At 49.3% G+C, this 27,564-nt stretch overlaps 1 protein-coding gene across 17 annotated transcripts in view; it reads left to right on the forward strand.

Moving 5' to 3' along the window:
* The window catches only part of TACC2 (transforming acidic coiled-coil containing protein 2), a 234,864-nt gene extending 207,906 nt beyond the window's left edge, over nucleotides 1-26,958 (forward strand). For 10 of the 17 annotated variants that reach the window (XM_019988493.2, XM_019988482.2, XM_019988486.2 and 7 more), the window contains 12 exons: nucleotides 2,000-2,061; nucleotides 3,093-3,208; nucleotides 4,568-4,739; nucleotides 6,014-6,154; nucleotides 7,040-7,129; nucleotides 13,957-14,100; nucleotides 14,562-14,638; nucleotides 16,091-16,134; nucleotides 22,063-22,223; nucleotides 22,443-22,549; nucleotides 23,208-23,328; nucleotides 26,394-26,958. In XM_019988493.2, coding sequence (XP_019844052.2) covers nucleotides 2,000-2,061; nucleotides 3,093-3,208; nucleotides 4,568-4,739; nucleotides 6,014-6,154; nucleotides 7,040-7,129; nucleotides 13,957-14,100; nucleotides 14,562-14,638; nucleotides 16,091-16,134; nucleotides 22,063-22,223; nucleotides 22,443-22,549; nucleotides 23,208-23,328; nucleotides 26,394-26,459 — 1,301 coding nt within the window. In that variant the 3' untranslated portion in view covers nucleotides 26,460-26,958. The remainder of the gene's footprint in view (nucleotides 1-1,999; nucleotides 2,062-3,092; nucleotides 3,209-4,567; nucleotides 4,740-6,013; nucleotides 6,155-7,039; nucleotides 7,130-13,956; nucleotides 14,101-14,561; nucleotides 14,639-16,090; nucleotides 16,135-22,062; nucleotides 22,224-22,442; nucleotides 22,550-23,207; nucleotides 23,329-26,393) is intronic. The other 7 variants (XM_070780980.1, XM_070780982.1, XM_070780983.1 and 4 more) reach the window with 3 other exon arrangements.
* The last annotated feature ends 606 nt before the right edge of the window (nucleotides 26,959-27,564 follow it).

Consider the following 27,564-nt stretch of genomic DNA (forward strand, 5'->3'; position numbering starts at 1 on the left):
AAAAAGCAAGAAAAGAATGTATCTGAGATGCTCTTGGCAGGTAGGAAAGAAGGCAGATAAATGAGCTCAGTGACCTAAAACTCACCCGGATCCGCTGCCAGGAAAACAAGTGCAGATTCCAGGTGGGACCCTGAGGCGAGCTGGTAACCAGAGCTAGCTGACCCGGGGTCCCAGGGCCCGGAAAATCTCCACGGTGGCCCCCAGGTTGTTCGGTGCATCCCGGGTACTCTGTGCCATTGTAGGGTATGTTTGTGTGTGTGGTGGGTGGGCAGGTGGTGGGAGGCTTTCTGTTAAATCAATTAGGATAAAATCATGCCTTGGCAATAGCAGTGATACCTTGGAGGAGCAAAGAGCTGATTCGTAGAATCTTCTCCAGTTAGTCTTTAGCAGAACAATAAAAATGAGCGCTGGCATCCTCCAGAAAAGGCCCTAGAAATCACTCTGTCCTTCACTGTCCCCTGCCTTTAGAAGATAGTAAGTCTTAATAAATGAACGCTTCTGTGTCTTCAGTTGAGGCAGACCCTGGGGACAGGTTCACAGCACGGTTACAGACACTGAGCTCCTGCCCAGCATGCGGTTCGGCTTATTTCATGTTCTTCCCCAGTGATGAACAAGTCAGCGCCTTCAGGATGTGTGAGGTCTTTCTGACCATTAATCCACAAAACCATCTCCATTCCCGTGAGCAGGTCACGCCTGCCAGAAAGATGCATTTGCTTCATCCCAGAGATTCCTGAAAAGTCATCCACGGGGTTAAGTACTGCAGTTGATTCAGCCAAAACCACACAGACTTGCAGGTTTTGAGAAAGTCTTTGAGGAAATCCCTCATTTATTATTTTTTTGGCCTTGCCTCACGGCATGCAGGGTCTTCGTTCCCTGACCAGGGATCGAACCCATACCTCCTGCAGTCTTAACCGCCGGACCACCAGGAAGTCCTGGATATATCTCATTTTAAAGCTCATATTTAAAGGATCATTTAAAAACGATCCCTTCTGTTGAATATGCTTATGAATATGTAGGAATGAGGGACTTAAAACCAGAAGAACTGCTGCTATTTCTGTTTATTTTTTATTTAAAAAAATTAAGGCATTGGGCTTTAGGGATTGCCATTGACACTCTTGCTTTCTGAGTGGGTCATGTCATGTCTTGCTTTTCTTCTTAAGTGTAAAAGAGCCATCGGGTAGCTGTGGATTGGGGTTCTTGCGACGACAGGATCCTCTTCTCTCTTGTTCACTACCATATCCACCGTGCCCTGCACAGTCAGGCACTTAGTCCATTCACCAGACAGGGACTTGGATGGAGTGGCAGAGCTGGGTCTCCATCTGTAACTGCCTGGGAGCCGAGGCAGGCAGTGGGATTTCTAGTCTCCAGTGAGAGTATCTGGAGTTTTCCTTGTAGCCTAAAGTCTCCTGTCAACTTGAAATAGGCCATTACTCCACCAGATTGGACTTTAATAGTCTTTGTGTCTGAACATTTGATTCAGACCAGCCCCTCGGTACTGGCAGAATTGGGGGGATGTTCTAAGCGACTTGCAGAGCTTCTCTTCTAGCAGCCCCCTTCTTCCCCCTTGCTTCCATCAACCAGATGGGCAGCTTGGGTCCAGTTCCAAAATTTCCCCAAGTCTTGGGGAGATTCCCTGAACCGCACTTGAGACTTTCAGAGAAAGCAACACCCAGAGGGCACGCGTGCTCTGATCTGAAAACTCAGTGCAGGATGCTCGGATCCTTTCCCAGTCAAATCCGTGATTGGTCTTGACATTTAATTCCCGTAGGACTCTCTCAGACTCCCAAGTGGCCGAAGCCCCTTTATGGTAAGAGGTTTACCAGTTGTCTGAAAATAGCTAAGGCAAGTCTCCCCTTTTGACTGTATTGGAAATCTCAGTCAGTGGACATTCTCAGAAAGCTTAAGGCCTTGTTCCAGGCCCCACCTTGCCCAGCCAAATAATCTTTTGTTTTCGTTTTTCCCTCGCTGATGCTCACTTGTCCTTTTGTTTCTTTTGCAGAGTTGGATTACAGAAACTCCTATGAAATCGAATACATGGAGAAAATCGGTTCCTCCTTACCTGTAAGTTCTTCTGCCTCCAGCCAGCAGGGGACTTGCTCTCTACCCTGTTTTGGGCTCAGTTTAGTGACCCGGGGCTGGAGTGGGGGACGGGGTTGAGGTTTGTCTCAGTCCACTTCAGATGCCATTTTCAGGGAGGAAATGATAGGATGCTGTTAGACTTCCTGCAGAATTATGTCCTCTGGCTGAGAAAGAGCTAGTCTGAGATTTCTTTTGAAAAGGCAGGAGTGGTTGTTTTTAAGGTGTACCATGATCTGGTTTCTTCCGACTAACTGCTTTCTGTAATTGAAGATGATCCCTTTGAGCAGTAAGTTTCTCCCTCATTCCTTTTTCGTTTTGAGTCACTATGATGGGCGGCTGCCTTCCCTGGCTTCGTATGTGTGGCCCCCGGGCGTTTGGTCCTGAGCACGACCTCTTGCGCTGTGCTGTTTTCAGGCAACACTCACAGGGGCGTGGCGATGCCCAGGGTGGGGGTGGCGCTTGTGCGACACTCAGGATCCCAGAGTTGTTGCTCTTCTATTTCTTTCTCTGAGTTGTTCGTAGATGTGGGGTCGCTGCTTCTAAACCACAGTTGCTGTAAGTCAGTGAACCTCGATGGTGATGCTGATCACACTAGTCCATCATGCCCGTGTCCCCCCATTCAACTGTGGGCAACACCTGGGCTGGCTGTCTCTGACCCCTCTGTTTATCCCGGGTGGCCAGCGTGCTTGTGCACCCAGAGAGGATGGCCACTAAAGGCAGTGGCCGAGCAGCAGTGAGCGTGTCTCACACCCACCCCATCTCAGTCAATCCTTCCCGGAAACGTGCCCCCCCCAGGTGGAGTCGCATTTTCTCTTTCCGCCTTCCCCTTCCTGCCATCCGTGCCTCCTCTCTCCTAGCCGGTACCACTTTCTCCTCTCTTGCGGGTGGCTGGAGAGAAGGAAGGCTCCTTCCTGACCAGTTAGCTGTCCCCATCGAAGTGCTCTCTGGTTTTCGACTCGGTAGCGCATTTAGGCCACAGTGGCTGAGCTGACATGTGACTTTGATCCCCGCAGCAGGACAATGACGCCCCGAAGAAGCAGGCCTTGTACCTTATGTTCGACACGTCTCAGGAGAGCCCGGTCAAGTCTCCCCCCGTCCGGATGTCTGAGTCTCCAACGCCGTGTTCAGGGTATGGCTGCCGCGATGCCCTGGGAGGGAGGTCCCCGGCCTCCGAGCCTTACACTTCTCTCCCGACCTCGATTCACTTGCACACACACAGCCCCGTCTCCATCTCGGCATCCACTCTGACGCAGATGCAGCGGTTTGTCCCTGGCTGCCCTTTGGACTGGGCTGGGGTCCTTTAACCAACTGAACGTGTGCAGCCCTGGCATCACCTCCCAGCACACACCCCGCTTGATTCTGTGATTTGTGCCGTGGGGAGGCGGCATGCTGGAGCATTCCGAGCTGCAGTCCCACTCCTGGTCCTCACTGGTCACTTGAGCCCTCCTGGGCTGCACTTCCCTCATGTGTAAAGTGAGAGTGAGGAATGCAGTTGACCTTGTAGGGATTTTATGAAGATGAATTGAGGCGCTCAGTCTTACAGGCATCCCCCATTGGGGACGGGGCTAGGGGTCCCTGTCCAAAAAGTCATCAGGGGAAGTGAACGGAGATGCTGTAAGGAGAGCGCTGGTCACGAAGCCTGGCACAAATAAAGTGCCTGATAAATGTTGATTGTTAATAAGATGTGAATGCAAGCCTTTGTCAGGGTCCGGTTCTGAGCTGTGTGGTGCTGGGTCGGGTGTGGGTGGGGTTTCATGCTGAGACTGGGAGCTTCCTGCCCTCCCCTGCTGGCCCGGTCACTAAGCAGGAGCGAAAGCACTTGCTTTGACTTCCCACACTTACTCCAAAATCTGCCCGGGGCGGGGAGAATGAAATGATGACCTGATCACAGCAGCAGTCATGGTGCCTTGTGACCGGCACGGCGTCAACGTGCGTTCCATGCAGGCAGCGTCTCCCTTGGTCTTCACTGAGTCACAGCCCCTAACCTCTCCTCCTGAGGTGCACAGCTAGGGGCCTAGTGGTCTGCTTGTGTCCTTGGGCTTCCCTGGTGCCTCAGACACTAAAGAATCCACCTGTAATGCAGGAGACCTGGGTTCAGTCCCTGGGTTGGGAAGATCCCCTGGAGGAGGGCATGGCAACCCACTCCAGTAGTCCTGCCTGGAGAAACTCACGGACAGAGGAACCTGGTGGGCTACAGTCTATGGGGTTGTAAAGAGTCAGACACGACGGAGCAATTAATACTTTCACACTTTGTGTCCTTAGCTAGATGGCATCTGTACTTCTGGTTCTACCGTGTCAGCAGGCCGTAGGGTGGGACTGGACCACCCTCCGCTCAGCCAGCAGGCCCCTTGACTGTCTAAGACCTGTCCATTTTCCTGGGGAATATAACCCTGAAAGTCCAGCATCCCTTGGCATATTAGTCGAGGCATCCTGGCTGATTTTGGTGGGGTTTCCGGTACAGACTCTAAAGATGCCCTTTCTTCCTCAGCTCAAGTTTCGAAGAGACTGAAGCCCTTGTGAATACTGGGGCAAAGATCCAACATCCCGTCGCACGAGGGCTGGCCCCCAACCAGGAGCCACACTTGCAGGTGCCAGAGAAGTCCTCCCAGAAAGAGCTGGAGTCCATGGCCTTGGGCACTGCGTCGGAAGTGATGGAAATTGTAAGTGGGGTCGGAGGGACCCGAGATCACTGTGGATGAACCCAGGACCACTGGGCTGCCATCGCTGCTCGGGCCAGGTCTTTAAAGCACCACTTGCCTGGTACCGGGCATGGGGCCGGAAGCTAGCCTAGGTCATCCCACCCTGTAATGATCAGAGGAAGGCTCTCCGTCCTCACCAAGGTGGTTTTGCAGTTCTCACCTAAGTGCGTTATTTGCTGTCAGGGTTATTAACTTTCCACTTCCAGCCCCTTCCAGCTGGGCTGTGGCTTTGGAGCTGTCATCCGTCTATATCCTGCCTCTCAGTCTTCTCCGGCAGAGGGCAGAGAATGGTGGAGCAGGTGAATGCTCTCCTTTTGAGAGACAGTTGTTTCTCCTGGGCCTTGGTGATGGGAAGTGCCTTCTGTGTATAGACCAGGACTTAATACCTCTTCCTTCCCCAGCCCTGTGGGGCTTTCTCAGAGAGAATAGACCTGAGGTCAAGGCCCCGCCCCCAACCTCCTCCACACATCTAAAGTGGATCATCCTGCTAGATGAATTTTCTTTTGCTTTTTTTTACCTCCCCCCTCGCAATCCCTATGAGGGTTTGAGGCCATTGACTTAGCATGTTACCTTGTTGTTCCGGATGAGTAGACGTTCATTTATCTCATGCATCAAGTACTTAATTTAGCACCTACTGTGTGTCTGGCTGTTGGACACTGGAAAGATAATTATGAGCAAAAACATGGTCCAGACAGGACTCAGAGCATCTTTCAAATAGACATCATGAGGGACTCATGCTTAATTCAACTTTCTGCCAAGTTGGCTTCTGATTTTGAAGTCTTTCTGATCTTTTTCTTTTGAAAGCATCTTTCCATTATTTAGAAAATAACCTTTTACCAAAACCTTACTTTCAATATTTACCCTGGAAGGTATTTTCCTGATGAGTTATGTTACATTTGGAATCCCCATCAGCTAGCTTGTCTCCCACCTGCTGAGGTTTTCAAGTACCTAAGGACAGCTGTCCTCCCAGCAACTGGTTATGGAGTGGGGGTGGTGTGGGGGTGGGGAAGGACGCTAAGATGGTGCTTTGGGGGAGGGGGTTGGGCCTGTCAGTCTCGAGATGCCCGTCGTCAGCATGTGGACATCCGTCCAGATGAAGAGGGAGGTATTGGCACCTGATACTCTCTTTGGCCTTACGGCAGAAATGTTCAGCCGATAGATGGGTGGTCCTTGCTCAGAAGCTATCACTCTGTCTCCTCTGTTTTTCCTCTGTGTCCTCCTCTGCCGGCCTTCAGACAGCTCCCGAGGGCTCCTTTGCCTCTGCTGACGCCCTCCTCAGCAGGCTAGCTCATCCAGCCTCTCTCTGTGGTGCGCTTGACTATCTGGAGCCCGACTTAGCAGAAAAGAACCCCCCAGTCTTTGCTCAGAAACTTCAGGTTTGTAGCCCATGTGTGACTTTGGGGGAGTTTGTCAAAAACCTCAGTAGAGAATGAATCTCTGAACTCCAAAAGCCGCGAGGCAGGAGTTCATGGAGCATTGCTGTGAATGTTCCAGATGGAATCGCTTCCCCTCCAAGACTGATGTATGTGGCGTTCTCTACCCGGGACGCCAGAGTGATATAAATCGTGTCGTTCCATATGGAACAAACCATTTGTATTTCAATTTGGAAATTGGATCCAAACAGTCATTTTTCAGATGTCTTGATAGCCCCAAAAGCAGCTTTTTGTGATTTATTGATGGAACCAAGGGTATTAGCTCACCAGTGAGCCAGGCTGTTTATATATATGAGATTATCTCAGACCCCCATTGAGATAACATCTGGACTCAGGTCTCGCATCTGGAACCAAAACCATTCTCTCTATGCTGCGCTTTAAATTTGACCACTTAATTTGATACTCCCCTAGACTGGGACGTGCAGAGCAAACCTAGAGAGATGGCTTATAGTCCTTTGAGAGATGCAGATCCACTCATGGAAATTGTTGGCCAACCTTACATGAAATGAATAAAAGGAGAGAAATCGAAGGAAACAGTGCACTAAAAATTCGGATCCCGTTTTAAAAATCACTTCATATTTGATGGCATAATACTTCTGACAGACATTCCAAAGGGTGATTTAACAAAACAAAAAAAAAGGAAATTAAGCACCTATTTCATGATCTGCTGAGGTGTTAATTGTGAAAGAAAGCCAGTGCGTGTGTTTTCCCGAGTACCTGTTACGACACATTCACGTGGCCCATTTGTTTCTTGGATGTGGACAAACATTTCCGTCCTGTCTCGCTGCATTTTCCCTGCGGTCTGCTCATTCCCCGCCCCTCCGGCAGGAGGAGCTAGAGTTTGCCATCATGCGGATAGAAGCCCTGAAGCTGGCCAGGCAGATCGCCCTGGCTGCCCGTAGCCGCCAGGACACCAAGGTACCGGTTTGCTGCTGCTGTGTGCTGCCTCTTGAGAATGTTGTGTGGTCCAGAAGCTTCTTTGCTAACCGCAGCCAGGCCGGTGTTCAACAAAGAATATCTCCAAAAAGCTAAAGGCATAGCTCATGCATAAGTACACGCTGAGTGCATGTCTTAAGATCTGGTCCACTCAGTTAGGGAGGAACCAAGCAGGGTGGGTGGTAAAGCTGGTTGAATGGAGGAAAGTACGAGAAACTCATGTACAGTCAGAGGAGGGAGGAAACTGGAATCAGATCGCAAAGTTAGATATAAAACTGGTTAGTTCTATTCATAGTTAAACAGGACAGATAAATCCTAACCTTTGAAGTTCTTTTTTCTTCCTACAGAAATCATTTGCTTCTCTGTTGATGAAAAGTAATTTGTAGCTTTTCTGTTTTCTATAGTTATTATAGAATAATAGTAATGATTATACTGAGACCAGACCCTAATAAATAGGTGAAATAGTAAATAGGTGAAAACAAGACCTTCCTGACATGTCAGATGACCCTTAGGTCAGGGTCAAGAGGATTACAAAAAAGCTATCCTTTTCTGCAAGTAAAGAGTGTAACGTTTGAGGCTTTGCGGTTATCTATCTGATCTCTGACAGCTACTCAACTCTGCAGCTCTGCCAAAGCAGCAGTGGACAGCACTGGATGAATGGCTCTGGCGGGGCCCGGTAAAAACCTTTTACAGGAAATGGCATTAGGCCATTAGGCCCACACGCTATAGTTTGGCTCAGATGGTAAAGAATCTGCCTGGAGTGCAGGAGACCCAGGTTTGATGTCTGGATTGGGAAGATCCCCTGGAGAAGGGAATGGCAACCTACTCCACTCTTCTTGCCTGGAGAATCCCCATGGACAAAGAAGCCTGGTGGGCTACAGTCCACGGGGTCACAAACAGTCCTACACGACTGAGCGACTCACACTTTTGCTTTCTCATTATAGTTTGCCAGCCTTTCTCTAGAGGAGAATATGATGTCGACAGTCCCTGCAGAGATTGTTTTGCTGGCTTCCAAGCTTGGAGTCATTTTACTCAACAGTTGGGATGAGTTACTGCTGCCGTGCAATACAGCACGTGGTCCACGGAGGTTTAGCCCATCCCCAGGGCTGACGGATGCCCTTGGAGTTTGAGAAGCCTCCTAATTCCCTCCCCCATACCCAACCCCCAGGTGGCAGCCCAGTTAGACAAGAACTGGGCCCCAGGGCATTCTGTGGCCTTGAACCAGTGGGTGAGCCTCAGGTTTTCCATCTGTGTCAAGAGGCTCATAGCAAGCTTGCTGTGAGGACAGTGGGTGATGTGCAGAAAGTGGCACCGTGCGTGGTGCACAGTAGGCCTGTGATCAGTGAATGGGCGCTAACCTTCACTGGGCCCTCTGTTTCCCAATGAGACGCTCCCAGCATCTCTCCTCATACGGCAGGCCCAGGTCCCGTTTTACACAGGGGGAAAACGGAGCCTGGGAGCCAGCCCAAAGCCTGATGGTGATTCACTGGCTTTCTGAGAGCTAGTGCTTACATCTCCCGATGGGAGCCTGTTGCCCATCCATCTCAAGCGACAGCTCGCCTAGCAGCAGGACCATCTCTCATCCTGGATACAGGATCAGGAATTCACGCTGCTCCTGCCTTGAGGGCCCCCTGCATGTGGTCCCCCTGGAGCCAAACAGGGACCCCCCTCTTTCAGATACATCTCTTGAGATGTCTCCCCATGGATGTCCATACCAGGAACACTTGGACCCAGAGTCGAGACAAGAATGTAAAGTCTAATTGTTGATGTCCTTGTTCTTCTGGCCAACTCATAAACCTGTGTTGAATTTCTGTGAAATGAGATTTTTAGAATACATTATGTAGTTAGGAATTTTTCCCTCTTAGGTTTATTTCTTGATATTCTTGGTTAGTGGCTTAAACACAGAATGAATTGCTTAAAGTTTGGTCACTATGAATACAGGTTATTCTTGTCCAGAAGTTTGTGGCAGAATCATGTTTTAAGTAGTTCTTACTGAGTATGAAGTGTTTGGAACTGCGTGGTACCCTTGCCTGCTTTCTCAGAGATGGCTAGCAGTTGACTCCCAGGCAGTTACAGCCTGTTCTCAGACCATGTGTCCTGGTTCTGATTTAGAAAATACTGTCACGTGAATCTCCTGAGTGTAGTTTGGAGAGACAGCACCCGCTCCCTCCTTCCATATTCCAGAAGGGCGTGTTAAAAGATTCCATAGGGTCTTGGAGTATGAGGAGTATTTTCCTCCACTGTAGGAACTTGTTCCACTTTTGTAAGAAGTCTATTATCTAGGGACCTTGGCCCATGGCAAATAGATGCTCTTTCCTATAGTTGATTAGCCTAGGGTGATCCATTTGCCTGAACCCAATTAGGTCCCTCTGGGTTTCTTGTTCGTGAGATGCTTGATAATCCCTTAGTGCATTGGAAACTGTTGATATATAGGAAGAGAACACAGCAGCTGTATATCCAATTGGCTCTTTTTGCTGCCCATATATTTCAGCTGCAAGTGACACAGCCCCCGTCTTTTTGGCAGCGTGGTCTTAAACTGTGGCTCACACAAAATGAAATCTCTCAGAATGAAAAAAAAAAAAACTCACACCGAGGGGATGAAAAGCATTGTGAAATATGACGGGGGTGATTTCCGGTCGCTCCTTGGAGCCGCTTCGCTCGTGTTTCCCTGTAGACTGAGGGTCAGCAAAGCCAGGCTCCCAGGGATTGCAGTGGGGTTTCCTTCTCCTCATTAGTCAGAAAAAGTTAGAAATGAGGGAAACTCCAGGGGCTGGGGTGTCAGACTCCAACTTGTTTTCCTTCCACACGCTTCTGGCAGTGTGGTGTCCTCCTGGGGGTAGGTCTGAGCAGTCCCTGGCTCTGCGGTGCCGTGACCCTGAATTCACCAAGAACCAGGATGGGCAGATCCTCGGGGTCTCATCCGCATGGCTGTCCGAGGGCTGCAGGACTCAAGGACGGATTGCATTTGTATGTGTAACAGACGCTGCTTGTGACCCCGAAAGTTGTTGGCCTTTTGGCAAGAGGGTGACCCTATATAAAGAATGAAGGCTGTATCTGGGTAACTTAGGAACAGGGATCATACAAATGGCAAGCTTTGGGGCCGGAAGAAGTCCTAGAAGGAGGCTCCTCTGGGCAGGAAAGGGCATTACTCCTAGTATATGGTTCCTGCAGGAGTCCTAGCCGATGAAGGCAGAGACCTGGCTTGTTGCAGCAGGAAAAGGAGGAGTCAGGTCTGGGGCAGTTGTGTGGTTGCTGAGCAGCCTGATATCCTAGGGTCCCTTTCTCCTGCTGTGTCCAGGGCCCCGCACATGATGCCTCAAACCCACAGTGACCATCTGAAGAGCAGTGACAGAGGACTCGCACGTGGGTTTCAGCTTACTGCCCAGTTGCAAGAATTTGTGGTCATCGCCTGCAGCCTAATGTTAAGGGATCAGGCCATGCCTTTTTTTTTTTTCTCCAGAAATTTTATTATTTTTTTTAAAGGGAGAATACGTTATATTTTTTTATTTTTAAATTTATTTTTTTAATGCATGCTTTTTTAATATACGTTTTAATTGGAGGATGATTGCTTTACAGTGTTGTGTTGCTGTCTGCTCTACGACACCGTGAATCAGCTATAAGTATACGTATATTCCCTCCCTCTTGAGCCTCCCTTCCCGTTGCCCCCATCCTACCCGTCTAGGTCAGAGCACTGAGCCGTGCTCTACAGCTTCCCACTCGCTATCTGGTTTGTACATGGTAGTGAATATATGTCAGCTACTCTCTCAATTTGTTCCACCCTCTTTTCTGAGGCCGTGTCTTGACCCACTGGGATGGAGTGGCCAGTTGGCGCTGGCGGTGCCTCCTGTGAGAGTGGATTAAGGGCACGTATCAACTGCCTTCCTCTTGTTTGTCATCCTGAGCTCAAGACCGCCCGTTGTCAGACTTGGGTAGCACAGCAGCAGGGTGAGGCTGCTCTCTGCCTGACCTGGCACCGTGTGGCCCAGACACCCCCAAGTGTCCAGCCTGTGTCCATGCTCCACGACCTTGGCCCATGGCCCGGTCTCGTCTCCTGGGCCCCACTCCCGTGCTCTCTCACTGCTGTGCCACCCGGTTCCGCGGGACAGCAATCCTGCCTTGGTCCCGGACATGGCACCTTCCCATAAACCTGGCAACAGGGGATTAATTGGCCACAAGTGGGACTGTGAGCCCAGGTGAGGGGCAGGGTCTGCAGCCCCTGGCTGCAAGGCCAGAAGGACCCCAGGCATGTCTGTAGGTCTCACTGGGGTGACTGTGCCCCAGGGGTCCCCCTAGGGATCAGGGTTCGAGGGAGAGGATTGAAGGCATGGACATCAGTTCTATAGTCAGTCCCATGTGGTCTGAGTCATGGCCATTTCACATTTTAAATTGCTATTTTAGGGGCTTCCTGGCTCCTCTTAAGTAGCAAGTGGGAGATTATGTGAGAGAAATACAGCTTAATCTAAGTCTGATCTTAAAATACCAGGAAGAGACAGAGCTATTAATTTCAGTTTAAAACAATCCTTGGTTGTAAGAAAAAACCAGGGTGTGTATCTTGAATTTCATTGACATGCAGCTACTTGGGTGATAATTCAGATGGACTCTGAAAGTCATTGTTTCTTTATTGAAAACACAGGTGGCCTGACTGGCAATGGTGAATCACTGTTTCGCTAGTAACCATTTGCATTTACTCAGAAAGCTCATCCTCTTGTTTTTCATCCTCGTCCTTGTTTTTACAAAGGACATGAGGCAGCTTAAAAGTCATTAATTCCTGCATTGATCTTATTTCATTTCTGCCCAGTACAGTAAAATTAGTTTTCATTCATTTTTCTCTTCCACTTCAGAGAGCTGGTTTATTTGGAGTCAGAATTGAATCTCATTCTGGGAAATGATTTGGCCAAATCTTATTTAGATTCTCATTTTTTTCATCATCAGAGGGACCGGGATGTTCTTTCCATTTTGAAATTTTATTCTGATTTTTTTTTTTCAAAGAACACATTATTTTATTTAACTGATAGGAACAATTTTTTTTAAATCCTCTTCAGAATTTTATGTTTTTGAACTTTGATGATAAATTTAAGTACTGAGTTTTGATGCCATTATAATTTTCCATTTACTTCCTGAGAAGTTTCCCTTTTGACAAGCAGAATGTTGAAAGCATTGCAGACATCACAGATTAACCCCTAGACAGGAGAGGTTCTGCCCTCCGATCTGGTGGCCCTCTTTCTTCTAAGAGGTCAGTCTGCCTGCTCCCGACAGCTGTTAGCTCTGGCTGTTAGCTGTTCTGCTCAAATGTCTGGCCGCAGAATACCTTTAGGACCCGAGGCTGAGGGACCCTGGCATTCCATTGGACGGTGGGTATCCCTGATGTCTGGTTGAACAAAACTGTGTTCCCCACTCTGAGAGCAGTTGTTCCGGCTGCACGTGAGGGTTAGATACCCAAGATCAGGCTGGGGTGTGGCAGCCACACCCCAGACGCTTGCTTCCAGGAGAACATAAACCACTGAGCTCATCGTGCATGTGTACGACTAACTGGTCCTAACCCTGTGACCTCCAGTCCTATCCATTAAGCTTCTACCTGCGTTTTCCGAGCTGTCTCAGGTTCCTTGTCTCTGAGGCCACAGTAGGGTAGGCGTACCTGTTCCCATGATTGAAGAGAGAGGTTGTGCTCAAGCACCTTCAGGTCACTCCTTTCCCACTTACTATTGGTTCTTTAGTCTCTGCTTCCACCTACATGATAAGTCCTCACTGTTCCATCCCCACATTTCTTTCTTCTGCATCACTGTTCTGTTCACGACTCCGTTTCTTCTACACGTTTCCCAAGGAAGAAGCACTTGCCCTCCTTGCATTGGATCACCATTGCTTTGCATCGAATCAGACTCGAGTAACCAGGGTGGAGGTTTGCCTTGGCCACCATGACGGGCCAGGAGGTTAATGAATGGGACTGAGAGTGTGATTGGTTTGGCGTTTCTTTGCAGTAGAGCTAGATTGACAACCCTGCTGCGCTGCTTGGTGATGTTCCTAACATTGCATTTCAAGTGTGTTGGAAACGGCTGAGCATTTGTGCAGAAGGAAGAATAGTCAGTGTAGCCCTCCCTGGGGACTGTCCAGTGTCAGTTGTGGGTGGTGCGGAATCACAGTGCTTGTCGAGGGTCTTATTTGCACACATTCGCGCACATGGATATTGTCAGTAATCTAATTTTCTATTTTCCCATTGACACCGTTGAACTCCAGTGTAACACTTACCTTTCGGCATCCAGAAACTCATTCACTGAAGGTGACATTGCTTGATGTCTACAGTAGATCTTAAAACTTTGTATGACTTATATACTTTCAAAGAGAGCTAACTGATGCCCCCTAAATTAAAATGTGGACAGTCTCACCAAACCATCAGATCTGTGGTTATTCAAAACGAGGCAAACGTAGAGTAGAATTCAGCATTGTTCACCGTCAGGCTTTTATTTGGGAAGTGGTGCCTGCTGGAAGGTGGCCTCGGTAAACACTCGCTGTGGCTAAGTGCCTGAGTCTGATAAACAGCAGTGATAAACAGGCAGTAGACATGCCTGACTCCAGGGCCAGGAGCTGGGGGCGCCTCCCCACCAGCCTCTTCGTCAGCCTGCGCAGGTGCAAAATGATAAGACTGCCATACATTGTATCCGGCATTCCCCCGTTCATCAGTCTTAGCATTTTCTCATGCTTTCGATGTTCTTTGTTTCAAAACCATACAACCAACCCATTCGTGAGAGGATGAATGCAGTTCTCTTTGTCAGAAGCGTGATGGTCACTTTTTAAAATTAAAAACCGTTCCACAGAGAGAAGCTGCTCACCCACCGGATGTCTCCATCTCCAAAACAGCCTTGTATTCCCGCATCGGGACGGCCGAGGTGGAGAAACCCGCAGGCCTTCTGTTCCAGCAGCCCGACCTGGACTCCGCGCTCCAGATCGCCAGGGCAGAGGTACTGTGGTGTGCGGGTGCCCCCGAGAAGGCAGGGCCAGCTCTGGGTGCCTGCAAACAGCTCCCATTCTGCCACTTGTAAATAAACGTACATCCCCATGGCCCACAAAGCCAGCATCTCTGGACACAGACCTTCTCCTCTGACCACTGCCGGCAGAGATAGGTAGCAAACCATGGGTTTTGATCTTGGACACTATTGTTTAATAAGCCTTTGTGGGCCTCATTTGATTTATAACAAAAAAAAAGCACACACGTTTTGTTGCTTTCCAAGGGCATTGTGAAAGTCTGGTGTATGGCTTATTTCTGTCACGCTTGGGGAAATTCTCTCAGTACAATAATTGTTTGGTGCAGCAGGTTTTAATCCCATGTTTGTTCATGTCTCCTTGTCTCGGTCTGTGAATTGCTCACATCAGAATGGACACATCTGGGACTAACCTTTCCTCTTCTTTACCCTGATACTAGATCATAACCAAGGAGAGAGAGGTCTCAGAGTGGAAAGATAAATATGAAGAAAGCAGGCGGGAAGTGATGGAAATGAGGTCAGTTGTGATGCTCGGACTTCCTGGTTACCTGGGGAATGCTTACCTGTGGTTTGATAACAGCTAGAACTGGTGTGGCCCATGAACAGTGTCCTCTATAGAAGTTACTCTTTATTCCATGAGGATTCTTAGTATATTACGATTATTAAAATACCATGAGCATGAGTTAAATAATGCACTCATTGGGAAAGACCCTGATGCTGGAAAGATTATGGGCCGGAGGCGAAGGGGCAGCAGAGGATGAGGTGGCTGCATGGCATCACCGACTCAGTTGACATGATTGAAGAAGCCTGGCGCGTTGCAGCCTGCAGGGTTGCAGGGAGTCGGGCACAACTTGATGACTGAACAACAACAAAATATACCTACAATGAAAAACAAATCTCCTTCCCACTCAGCCTCTGGTTCCACAGCCAGGTAACCGCTATGTACCATTTCAGGGGTATCCTTCCTAGACTTTTGCATTTCTGATCCCAAATGTGTTAAGGTATCAGTATAACCTCCTTTTTTCTTTAGTGTAGTATAGAAGTATACATGACCCTACATTCTTTTTTAACTTAAGATAACTTAGATTTTTATACATCTCAATCTTATTGTTCAATTGTTTGACAGTCCTTATGAGGGTCTAATACAATTAATTTCACCAGTCTCAATGGATAAACATTTAGGGTGTCTTCCAAATTTCACTTGAGTGATTTATTTTCATTTTCTGCATATAGTCATAGAGGTATGACGTCTACCACACGAGGAGCACCTGCTGTGTGCCAAGCACTGTGCTTTTGTCTAGAGACACATGATCTGTTTCTCCCCACAGCCCTTAAGGGGATGGTCAGCCCCGTTTGAAGCCTCAGAGAGGTTAAGTGACTTGACCAAAGCCAAATTAAAAAAAAAAAAAAAAGAAAATGTTCTTGGGTTCTAAAGAGAAATCAGGGAAGACTTCTTGGAGGAGAGAGCATTTGAATTGGAACTTGAGAAACAGATTCTGACAGCTGGAGATAGAGAGGAAGTGAACAACCATGTTCAAGGCCACAGAGGCAAGAAAGCTCAGAGCAGATAGGAAATCATTTGCTATCACTGAATCACCGTGTCTACAGGATAGCATGGAAGGAGGTACAATTGATGAAGATCAGGCCTAGGTTACAGAGGGCTTTGACTATCAGGCTGAAGTTTTAGCCTTATTTTTTTCTCAGTGAGCAGTGGAGAGACACGGAGTGTTTTGTATTATACAAGAGAGTGATGTGTTCAGAGTCGTGCACTAGGAGCATGAACCTACCTGGGTGTGCAAGGAGAGGGCTGAGGTTGGAGGGGCCCCACGGCCTCTGAGCCACCTGGGACCCAAAGGACTTGTCCTCTTGGACGGTGCTCAGGCTGTTGATGTCCAGTGCATGGGCACCCGCGTGAAAGTAAAAACCATTGTGTGGTCTTAGTACCAACCTGTTTCCACTTCTTTTACAGGAAAATCGTGGCTGAGTATGAGAAGACCATTGCCCAGATGATAGGTGAGTGTCTTCACTGGCAGGGACTCAGGCCCTGAGGTTTCTGAACTGTGGGGAGGGCTTTGAAGGCAGAGACCCAGAGTGTGTTCCTCTCAGGCTCCTTTTAGAGCATGAAGCCCTTTAGGGAGGGACCAGAGCCTCCCAGAACGAGGCTCTGCTGCAGGCGGTGAGTCTGGGGACCTCCTGGAAACACCCGCCCGCACGTCCCTTAGTATGCAGTGGGGAGCCATGGCCATCACCTTCATGGTCACCATTTGACTCAGCCAGGATAGTCCACCTCATGGGGCCCAACCCCAGCCAAAAATTGGGGTTGGTTCCTAGGATGTTTGGAGGCTTTTTTGCTCATGAGAGAGAATTAGATCTCTAACATCAAATCGCTAAACCCTAATATAGATTAGATGCAAGTAAAAAAAAAATATCCCACTGGCCTTTACACAGGGTCCAGGACAAGGAATATTAGAACATGTGACAGCCCAGCTGCCTGCCCCTATTAACTGATCACTGCTCTTCCTTCCTGAGGTTGGATACTACCTCAGAAACTGTCTTAACACAGCATCCCTGGCAGCCAGTAGTGACGGATTACTTTGGCCTGCAATGAAAGAAGGCCTCAAGTAACCAGACCTCAAGTAACTGGCTCTTCTGCTTTTAAAGAAAAATCGAGAAAAGACCTTGCAGAAGTGCCAAGCCCAAGATTTTTCACTGATGATCACTATTCAGAAATGCTGTTAAGACTCTGGGGGTCAGGTGTGGAATTTTTGCTTATTTATTCATTTGCTTAGGTCCATGATACTGGATTTAAATTTTTTTTTTTACTCCTAAGGACATGTGCTCACTGCAGACCACAGTTTCTGTGTCCCAACTTGATGCTTGTTTCAGCTGATGACTTCTCATCATATGAGTCACACCATACCTCTAGCTTTTGTCCCAAGATAAGCATGACAGGAGCCTTGGGAACACTGAAGAAGCTGCCTATTGAGTGCTTTCCTTTCAAAAAAGCTTTCATTTTGGTTTATTTTAATAAAGGCCATTTCTCCTAGAGCTCAGGGGAAAGCCCATTGGGATCTTTTTTAAGGATCAGCCTCATGGTGTATGCTTTCTATTAAATGAAACTTCTTTGTTAAATGGGAATAAAAATTTATGGATACATATGGATGAGATTAAAAAAAAAACTCTTGGAACTGAAACTGCTGCTGAAAGTGTTCAGAAGGAAGCATTTATATCTTCCAGTATACACTGTTTAGTGAGCTGAATGAGACCTTTCCACCTCCTGGAGTTGGGACACGAAAGCATCACTCACACCTACCTGGCTCATCTAGAAACATCCTTCCACACCTTGGAGTCGTACATTTTAATTTTTATTCTTGACGATGATGGTTAGGCCAGTGTTGAAGAGAATGTGAGCCTTTGCCCTGACAGCAGGCTGCCCACAGCAGCCTAACTTACTTGCTCGACTGGCAGTTTGATAGAAGCCGACACTTCCCTCTTGAAAACTGACGAGAGTCAGAATCTCTAGTTGACGTAAGTGGCCTGTCCTTACGTGGTCGCCATAAGTGGGGACAGAAAGCTTATTCCCCTATGATGCTTTCCTTGCTGTGTATCTGCAGGCGACAGTCGTTAGAACAGTGTTTTCACTTCTAGACCATCTGAGGAGCGTGTGGAACCCTGACTCCAGGGATTAAGGCCACGCACACCCAACCCTCTCCCCTCCCAAGAGACCTGGTGTGTTTGACCTGAGGGTCCATCTCTTCCAGAGCTCTAAGGTCACCCGCTTTGAGCGATTTCCTGTTTGGGGGTGCTTGAGCACCCTCCTGGTGGCTCTGCCAGCCCCCAACATCCCCGGCTGGAAGCCACTCTGGTGGCACCCCTTTGTGAGTCCCCATTGCCACTGACCGTCCTCTTTGTCATCCACGTTCCCAGAGCGGGTGTCTTGGCGCACGGTGGCGCGTCTGTGCGTGTCATCCCTGGTCATCACTGCAGGTCGCCGACTGGGGCCCCTGTCGATTTCAGGGCCCTTGTCCTTGCTGAGGACAGTGTGGGGCTGCAGCACGGCTGGGACTCACTGTAGCTGTGGGCGGGACCTGCCTTCTTTCTGAGCAGGAAACACCCATGTTTCTCATCTGGATCCTGTCTCTTTCTTCTCGTTCCCACTCACCCATGCAGCCTTCCCTGCCCCACACAGGGCTAACTCAGAGAGCTGGGCAGTTCAGGGCCCAGAATAAATGTAACAGCATTCTGAGGTTAAAACCAGCTTCCACTCCACCTCCACTAGCCTCTCCTGGTTCCCGCCTGGCTCCCTGGCTTCCATTTAACCTCTACAAATGCTGTGTGTCAGTGTAACATCTGTCCTGCCATCACTGTTCATTCTCGTCATATGATACTAAAGAGACTATATTTCATTAAGTTCAAATATCGACTGTTCAGAATTCAGAACGAAAAGGGATTTCTGTGCTTTCTGCATTCCGGGTTGTTGCAGTTGATTTTTTTTTTCCCCCTGCTTTCCTAACAACTGCCCTGATTATCTGTTTTGCTTCCATTTTCTGTTGCTTCTTGCCCTTTGCTTGCAAAACAAACAGGCAAGCCTGGTAAGTAAATGCTTTTTCACCTAATTTGATACCCACCCATTGCAACCCTTATTTGTTTGTTTTTCTATTTTTGTTATTTTTGCTTTTGTGTTTTGGCTACATTCCCCACATGGTTTTATAGTGTTTTGCCTGAAAAAGCCAAAAAAATCTCCAGGGCCATTGTTTTACTGTGTTGTCTAGAACATCTTGGGTTTTGAGCTGATTTCCTGATTTGAAGAACCTAGCAGCATTTGTCATTTACAAAAAAAAGATGTGTGAAGCATTCTCTCCTTTTCGGTCTCCTGGGAACAGGGAAATTCTATTTTTACAAGGGTTATGGTTGTGGGGAGGAGGAAAGGAAGCCTGAGGCAGTCTAATCTCAGATCCAGGAAATCAGATGGATTCCGTTTGATAAATGACTCCTTTACCAAGCCAAGTGAAATGTATACATGGCCTGAAACCAGCCCAGAATGTGTATTATACAGCTTGCTGAGAACTAAGGAAGCAGTTAAAATTCAAAGAACAAAAACAAGCTCTTGGTTACTGGTGGAACTTTGAAGTGCCCTTTCTTTTAGGAGTCTAGATGTAGCAAGCAGATTGTTGGTGGTTCTGGTCTCACTATATGTTCAAAAGCTCCCTCTTCGTGGGTCCCTGCAGTTCAGGGAGATCTGATGTTGTTGATAACAGATCACTGATACTAAGTTCTTACTATATGTAGAGGGCTTTATATTTAATCTTCCCCAAATGCCATAGATATATCCTCTCATCCCGTGTTTCAGATGTGGAGGACAGAGCTGAAAAACTCTGCCCAAGGTCACACTGCCAGGAATTATCAGAGCTAAGACTGGGACGTGGGCTGTCAGACTCTGGCTCCTGGTTCTTTACCTCTGTCCTAGGAGGAGAAACTGAGAGGCAGGATGTCAGGTGTCTTCCTGGCCTGCGGTTCTCCAGATGTGGTCCCTAGACCGGCTGTCTCAGCATCGCTGGGGACCTTGTCACACGCAAAGATCTCACCGCAGAATGACTGAATCAAACCCCGCTGGGTGGGCTCAGTCTCCTGCATTTCAACAAGCTCCCAGCCGATCAGGGTGCATGCTCACATGTGCGAAGCCCCTCATTTTGGAGCTGAGTCCCTGGGACCTCAAGTGAGGACTTTGAGCAAGTTTACAGTCAGGACTGGAGCCAAAACCCCAATGCGGTCCCTGTTCTGTGCTCTTCACTCCTGTCCACACACAGACAGGAAAACGCCCGACGTTGGGATACAGAAAGGTGCCCCTCTGTCAAGAATCTAAGGGGAGAGAACCCAAAGCGACATCTCCCCACTTTTAAGGGAACTTCTTCCTTCCATTGGAAGGACTGATGTTGAAGCTGAAACTCCAATACTTTGGCCAGCTAATGCAAAGAGCTGACTCGTTTGAAAAAAGACCCTGATGCTGGGAAAGATTGAGGGCAGGAGAAGGGGACGACAGAGGATGAGATGGTTGGATGGCATCACCGACTCAACAGAGATGAGTTTGAGTAGACTCCGGGAGTTGGTGATGGACAGGGAGGCCTGGCATCCTGTGGTCCATGGGGTCTCGAAGATTCGGACACAACTGAGAGACGGAACTGAACTGAACTGATCCTTCCAGTTGCGTTAGTAAGAGGCCCACGTAGAGACGCAATTGCGAGCACAGCCTTGGGTCTGGTTCTGGCTCTGTTGCATCCTCGGTGAACGAGGGACTCAGCTTCTCCTGTGCGGGAGATTGGAGTTCAGCCTTAGGGCCGCCCTGCTCGTTCATTCACTGCACCACAACAGGCATGTGTTGCTGTGTCCTGAGTCAGGATCTGGGCCTGCGACAGAGCCGAGGACAGAACAGACTCACAGGACCCTGCCCTCGTGGAGTGTGCGTTCTTTATACAAACATGCACACCCACACGTCTGATATAACGATAAGGAGTGGTCACTGCTGGACGTGGTGCTGGGTGCTCAGTCGCTCCATCGCTCGGTCGTGCCCCACTCTTTTGCGACTCTATGGACCGTATATAATCCGCCAGGCTCCTCTGTCCATGGGATTTAGCATTAAAGAATACTGGTGTGGGTTGCCATTTCCTACTCCAGGGGATCTTCCTGACTCAGGGATTGAACCTGCGGCTCCTGCATTGGCAGGCAGATTCTTTTTATCACAGAGCCACCAGGGAAGCCCATGCTGGGCATGGAGATGAGGCGTTTCCCTCGTGGGTTCAGGAAAGTTGTCTCTGAGCAAGGTGGGGCCACGGGGGTCTCCAGGTCGGCTTTCCCAGCAGAGTCGTAGCAGTGCTGAGAGCAGAGAGCATGTGGGGTGGGGGTTTATTCCAGTGCAAAGGGGAGCCCCTGGGAGGAGGGGTTGACCCGATTTGGACTTCTTAAAGCCCAGACCAACTGCCGGGTGCTGGCTGAGGAGCACGAGTCAAAAGGAGGGTCAGCCCAGCGCCTGACACGTGCAGGAGTACACACGGGCCGCTGTTCTGCCGTGGTGCTATCGTCGTTGACAGCTGCTGTCCATCCTCTGGCCCAGGTGCCCCCCCAGGTGACCTGAGGACGGACAGGAGCTCCAAGCAGGGGTGCTCCCCTCCACTGACTCTCTGCTGCCAGCAAAGTTCCAGAGCAATCAGAGCAAGTGGCTCCTTGCCCACGCAGACCAATGACAGACTGGTATGCAGAGCATGCCACCAGGATCAGCCACTCCAGACTGGGCCAGAATTTAATTGTTTTGTGCAACACTGAGAAAGTCACTCCAACAGAAATAGCTCCATTTTCCTGGGAATTAAAGAAGACACTCGCCGTATCAAAAGAAATGGCCATTTTTGTGGAGCAGGATTTCAGGGCCACGGTTATGTGGGCTTGGAGTTCATGGGATGTTTTAAGGATGAAGAAGGCTTTTTCTTTTCCAATGCCCATCTCTTTAGCTTCATCACGTTTAAGAAGGGGTATTCCTTCCCTCACAGCTCAATCTACAGCACATTTTATTCTGGCTCAACACCAAATTCAGGAGTGATGTTTTCTTTTTTACCTTATGGATTGGTCCTTATGCTATCAACAACCAAATAGAATCAGCAGGGTCTCCAAGGTAGTTTAAGGGGCTGCAGTGTTCAGGATAAAGGATACTGGTTCATTTCCATCCCATGTAATGTGGCACAGGCCCAGGTCTGGGACGCTGGAGCTGTGGATTTTGTTCCTTTAGAGGAGGAGTCTGGGTGGGCTCGAGGGAGCGGGTCTGTGTCAAATGAAAGCCGAGGTCCTAGATGGCCCACAGGTCAGACTTGAGCTGTACCCAAGGCCTCTGCTGGCCCCCGAGACCAGGTCCAGAAGCTGTGGGCTCCATCATTGTGTTCCTGTGTCTCCCACCAGAGGATGAACAGAGGGAGAAGTCGGTCTCCCACCAGACTGTCCAGCAGCTGGTCCTGGAGAAGGAGCAAGCGCTGGCCGACCTGAACTCCGTGGAGAAATCCCTGGCCGACCTCTTCAGGAGATACGAGAAGATGAAGGAGGTCCTGGAGGGCTTCCGCAAGGTGTGTGGCGTTTGTGGGGAGCGGGGGGCGAGACCTGCGTGGTAGGGGAGGAGGCGCGGGCTGGGAGGATTGTGGGGGCGCTTTGGAGGGCCGTCCTCGCCAGACGGGTGGGTAGGATGCGGTGGTCAGGGGTTACACCCACATCCGTATCCCTCGGGGTCCCCAGCCCTCCTTGGATTTTCTTCTGTGGGCTTTACCCCCATCCTCTATCATTGTCAGAATGAAGAGGTGCTGAAGAAGTGTGCACAAGAGTACCTGTCTCGAGTAAAGAAGGAGGAACAGAGGTACCAGGCGCTGAAGGTCCACGCGGAGGAGAAGCTTGACAGGTAAGGCCACCCGGAGTCTGCTCCCAAGGGCCCCTCAGTAGCCAGCCCCAGCCAAGGCTGGCTGGGAGCTCCCTGGCACCCCTGCCATCGCCTTGGGATAATGGATAATTCCCAATCCCAATCCCACAGCTAAGTGGATCATCCAGCTGCATTTTTCAGTACAGTTTAAGATAACACACTCTCCACCAGTATCTATCTTGGTAAGTGAGGGATGCGTGTTGTAATTTCCAGGGTACCCACTGGAAGCACCTCGGCATTACAGGGATGGGGGTTCTCATGGGCTCCTGTGCTCAGGGCCCCGTTGGAGGGAGCTGGAGCCAGATGGTTGGTTCCCCCTGCCCAGATTTGAAGGGCTTCCCGGGTGACGCTAGTGATAAAGAACCCACCTACCAATGCAGGAGACATAGGAGACACAGGTTCGATCCCTGGGTCGGGAAGATCCCATGGAGGAGGGCATGGCCACCCACTATAGTATTCTTGCCCAGAGAATCCCATGGACAGAGGAGCCTGGGGGGCTACAGTCCATGGGGTCGCAGAGTTGGACACGAATAAAGCAACTGAGCAAGCACACGTGCCCAGACTGGGGAGGAAGAGGGTGGGAGGCATCTCCAGGGAAGAGTGATCATCTCTGAAGCCCATCCCCAACCCATTCCTACAGGGCCAACGCCGAGATTGCCCAAGTCCGGGGCAAGGCCCAGCAGGAACAGGCTGCCTACCAGGCCAGCCTACGGAAGGAGCAGCTGCGAGTGGACGCTCTGGAGAGAACGCTGGAGCAGAAGGTAACAGGCTGAGATTGCTGCCTCCAGACGGGCGGAGCTGGCCAGAGGCTCAGACACACGGAGCTAGGCTTCTCACTCTGGGCCACATGTCAGGCATTCCTCGGCAGGTTCATGCTTCACAGGTGTGGCCTTGCCTTCCCTCTAGGTTAACCGGCCCTGAGACTGGCTCCCTTTCTGCCTTCCCCGGAACTGCCATTTTCCGTTCCTTCTCAACTTTCATTCATTTGTCAGATGTTTGCTCAGCAGCTACGGTGTGCCAGGCATCATGCTTTAACCCCTGCACCCAGCGAGCAGGATGGTGCCCATCAGGCAACACCCTGGGAAGAGACACCTGCAGAATATGGGCAGTGCCAGGGTCAGAAGGCCCCCAGGTGTCCTCCTACTCCTGTGGATTAGAGGGGGATACTCCTGAGGATTCTGAGCTTGCACCCAGATTTCCTGATGTCCAGTCAAGGGCTTGGATCACCTTACACACCAACTCCCTGGGTGTCCTACAGAGAAGCCTCTCCCACCCAGGAGAGCCGTGAGGCTGATTCTGAGTGAGTGTGCACCAGTCAGGCTCCCTCCCTGGATTTCCAGACATGCACCCCCCATTCTGGTTGGTTTACTGAGCCCCAGGATGGTCATCGAGAGCCCAGTGACTGGGAGTAACAGTGCTTCTCATGCACTGGGGTCTTGATGGGCATTGGTGGGGGTACTTTAAAGGCAGGTGGCATCAGGAGTCGTTTGTCTCCCAGATGGCTTCTGCTCCTCTTGAAGCACCCAGTTGGCTTCCAGGGTGGCTGGCCGGGCCCCAGGGGTTCTGGGCCAAGTAGTACTAACCTCTGCAGTAGGCGGATACCACCTCTCACATCTCCTACACGGTCTCGGGGAAAGAGCTCGGAACTCAGGAGATTCAGGTCCCCACACCTCCCTGCCATCCATCCTGCCCCTCGCAGGCCCGGCACTTCACCGTGGTTTCTAGGTTTGTAATGCTGGGGGACTAAACCGGAAGATTTTGAAGGTGTAAAGTTGTTCCCTCCTGTTTCCATCAGGGTATGATGGTATTTAAATCGCATCATAATATTAGCTAGAACAATAAATCTAAAACCAGAGACAGGAGAGATGCTTTAAAGGCACATGGCCTGTTCAGATGACTATAGTTGCAAAGTGAAGGTGATGGATGTTAGGTTTTCTGGCAAACTAGAAGACAAGGAAGAAAGCAAGTAAGCTTTGCACTGATTTGGATAACAAAAAAAAAATGTATCCGCAAACATAATTTTGTCTTAAACTAAAACTCAGGAGGAGTGGGTCAACCACATGAGTTCTTCCTTAAAGGGCTCCAAGTGGTATGGAGGGGGTGGTCTCTGTTTTCAAGAGATTCAGAAGCATTATTCCCCCCAACCCCACCCCAGGCAGCTCTTAGGTGAAGGCATTGGGCATTTTGCCTAGCTGGGGCTTGATAAAGGACCTGGGACTTCTGCCTGGTGAGCTGAGCTCCGTGATAGGGCAGGTTCCTGACTGGTGGCTGACAGTGCAGGGATAGAGCTTGGAGAACCTCCAAGAATCCACAGCTAGTGGGTCTGCTCGTGCCCCTGCGTCATCAGTCAATAGGCGTTGTGCCTAACACGTGAGATAGCCAAGCTGTTGGGACCAAGGCCGACTGGAATTCGTGTTTCAGGTTTGCTGTGTCTGACTGTGTGACCTTACGCACAAACGCTTAACCTCTCTGAGCCTCAGTCTCCTCACTGAAAAGCAGGGGTATAACAATGGCTTCCGTTAAGAGATTCTGATGAGAATGGAGTGCGATCCAGGGCCCGCACTGGCTTTGCACGGTGACCAGCATGTGCTACAAGTGCTCCAGTAAGATGAAACGTCACTGCGAGCAGCCCGAGCGGTGATAACAGGAATTCCAGGATTAGTGGCTTATCCTGCATCCCATGCAGAATCCATCCCCCAAGAGGCATTTCAGTGCTTCCGAGAGCACAGGACTTGAGGCAGGAGGTGGGCCGAGGTGATATTCCTGGCGGAGCTGTCTCCCCGTGGGGACTGGAGGCAGGACTGAATCTGCAGCTGCAGCCAGGACTGAACCTCCTCTGCTAAGGAGTCCAGATTCCTCCGGAGCACCGGCTCAGCGATGAGTGGCACCTGGAGCCCAGCCCGGGTACCCAGGGCACGTGGCTCCCAGCTGGAGGCCCAGAGCTTTCTAGAGAAGGGCCTCAGCGCAGCCTCAGAGCACAGCCTTGTGACTTAAGACTTGCCTTCCACGGGGACCTCAAGGGAAAGCTGGCTGCACCATGTTCCAGGGATACAGAAGAGTCCCGCCCATTTAAAGAGGACCCATCAAGACTGGCTGCTGAGCCAGATGGGCATCAGGCATGGCATTTAGTCCATCTGAGAGCAAAGCCACCACCGTCCGGATGGAGGTGCCACCCTGTTGGATGCCTGTTGAAGATCTCTGGTGTGAGATGAATACGTGGTTGGCTCCTCTTGATGGGGCTTCAGAGGATGGGCAAGGTGTGGCCCGAGAAGCCCCTGAAGATGTCCTGTGTCTACCCTCACCCCTCTCCACATGCCCTGTATCCACAGCACTGCCTCACTTGGCATCCTCTGAATAATGCTTGGGGTCCCATCCAAGTAGAATTGCTTAACCCCTCTGGTGGCATTTCTCAAAAAGAGCCACCAAAGAGCTCACCGCAGACCACCTTTTTGTGCCCACAGCCTTGGAGGCAAATAAGCAGAAGACAATGAATGCTGGTTAAGCCATACTCTGTGCTGGCCACTGTGCCAGGGAGCTTGGCATTTCTTACCCCACTTAATTCTGAGAGGGACAGATGTTATCATCCACACTTTTGAAATAAGGAAACTTGAGGCTCAGAGAGGTTGTGTAACTTGCCCAAGGTCACACAGCTAGAGCTGGGATGTACAGATTACTTGGCTCCAGGTCATTTCTTTTGCTGCTTTAGATATCCTAAGGGGGACCAGTCAGCCCAGAGAACATTAAAAAGCCCAGTGACATTCTGATCGGCTTGATTTCCAACAACCAGGAGATTTCAGCAACCTCTTTTTTTTGTCTTCACTTGCAGAATAAAGAGATCGAAGAACTCACCAAGATTTGTGATGAACTGATTGCCAAAATGGGGAAAAGCTAACTCTGAACCAAATGTTTGGACTTGACCGTTGCGTGCAATATGACCGTCGGCACACTGCTGTCCCTCCGGTTATGTGGACAGGTTCTGTTTTCACTTTTTCGTATGCACTACTGTATTTCCTTTCTAAATAAAGTTGATTTGATTGTATGCAGTACTAAGGAGACTATCAGAATTTCTTGCTATTGGTTTGCATTTTCCTAGTATAATTCATAGCAAGTTGACCTCAGAGTTCCTGTATCAGGGAGATTGTCTGATTCTCTAATAAAAGACAAATCGCTGACTTGGCCTTGCCCTTTGTACATGAGTTTCCAGGGTGAGCGGCTTTTGGATTTAATATGATCATGTACAGCTTGCAAAGGGACTCTTGCCTTAAGGAGTGTAAACTTGATCTGCATTTGCTGATTTGTTTTAAAAAAACGAAAAAGAAAAAAGAAAAATGCATGTTTCAAATAAAATTCTCTATTGTAAATAAATTTTTTTCTTTGGATCTTGGCAATAAGTGTGGCTATGATTTATTTTCTGGGAAGGGTTGGGTCTTTTCTCGCCTTTGTTAAATCATATCAGATTTAGCCTTTTGCTCTCTTTATCTAGGCTCACTTTTTTGGCCACAGATTTAAATAATGTTTCCTTTGTTATCATGGCTGTGTTTGTAAGATGGAGCAATTGAGGAATATTGACTTGCTACTTAAATAATTGAGTGTATTAAATTAGTTTGGACTTTGTTTTTTACAAATTCTCTTTGACTTTAGGGGGCAAAATCTATTTCCCTTTATTGGCTCAAAGCAGCAGCAGGCTGTCACTTTTCCTGTTCATTCCTTTAGTCTGTGCAGATCAACCCTGAAATGTCCATTCCTGTCCCAGGGGAATAGGAAAAGGTGGACAATTCACCATGGGTGACAGATAATTAGGCCACTTTGGAGATTAAACGAGGGATATTGGCAGTTAGATTCTCCAATTACTCCTGACCTTCCCAGGGACCCCAGTTTGGAAGGATGGTATATACAGGGAGTAAAGGGTGGGGGAGGTATCCAGTTTCCCAGGATGGCCATCATACATCACTTCACAGCTTAAACAACAGAAGTTTATCCTCTCACAGTTCTGGAGG

The sequence above is a fragment of the Bos indicus genome, chromosome 26 (assembly GCF_029378745.1).
Source record: "Bos indicus isolate NIAB-ARS_2022 breed Sahiwal x Tharparkar chromosome 26, NIAB-ARS_B.indTharparkar_mat_pri_1.0, whole genome shotgun sequence".
Classification (NCBI taxonomy): Eukaryota; Metazoa; Chordata; class Mammalia; order Artiodactyla; family Bovidae; genus Bos; species Bos indicus.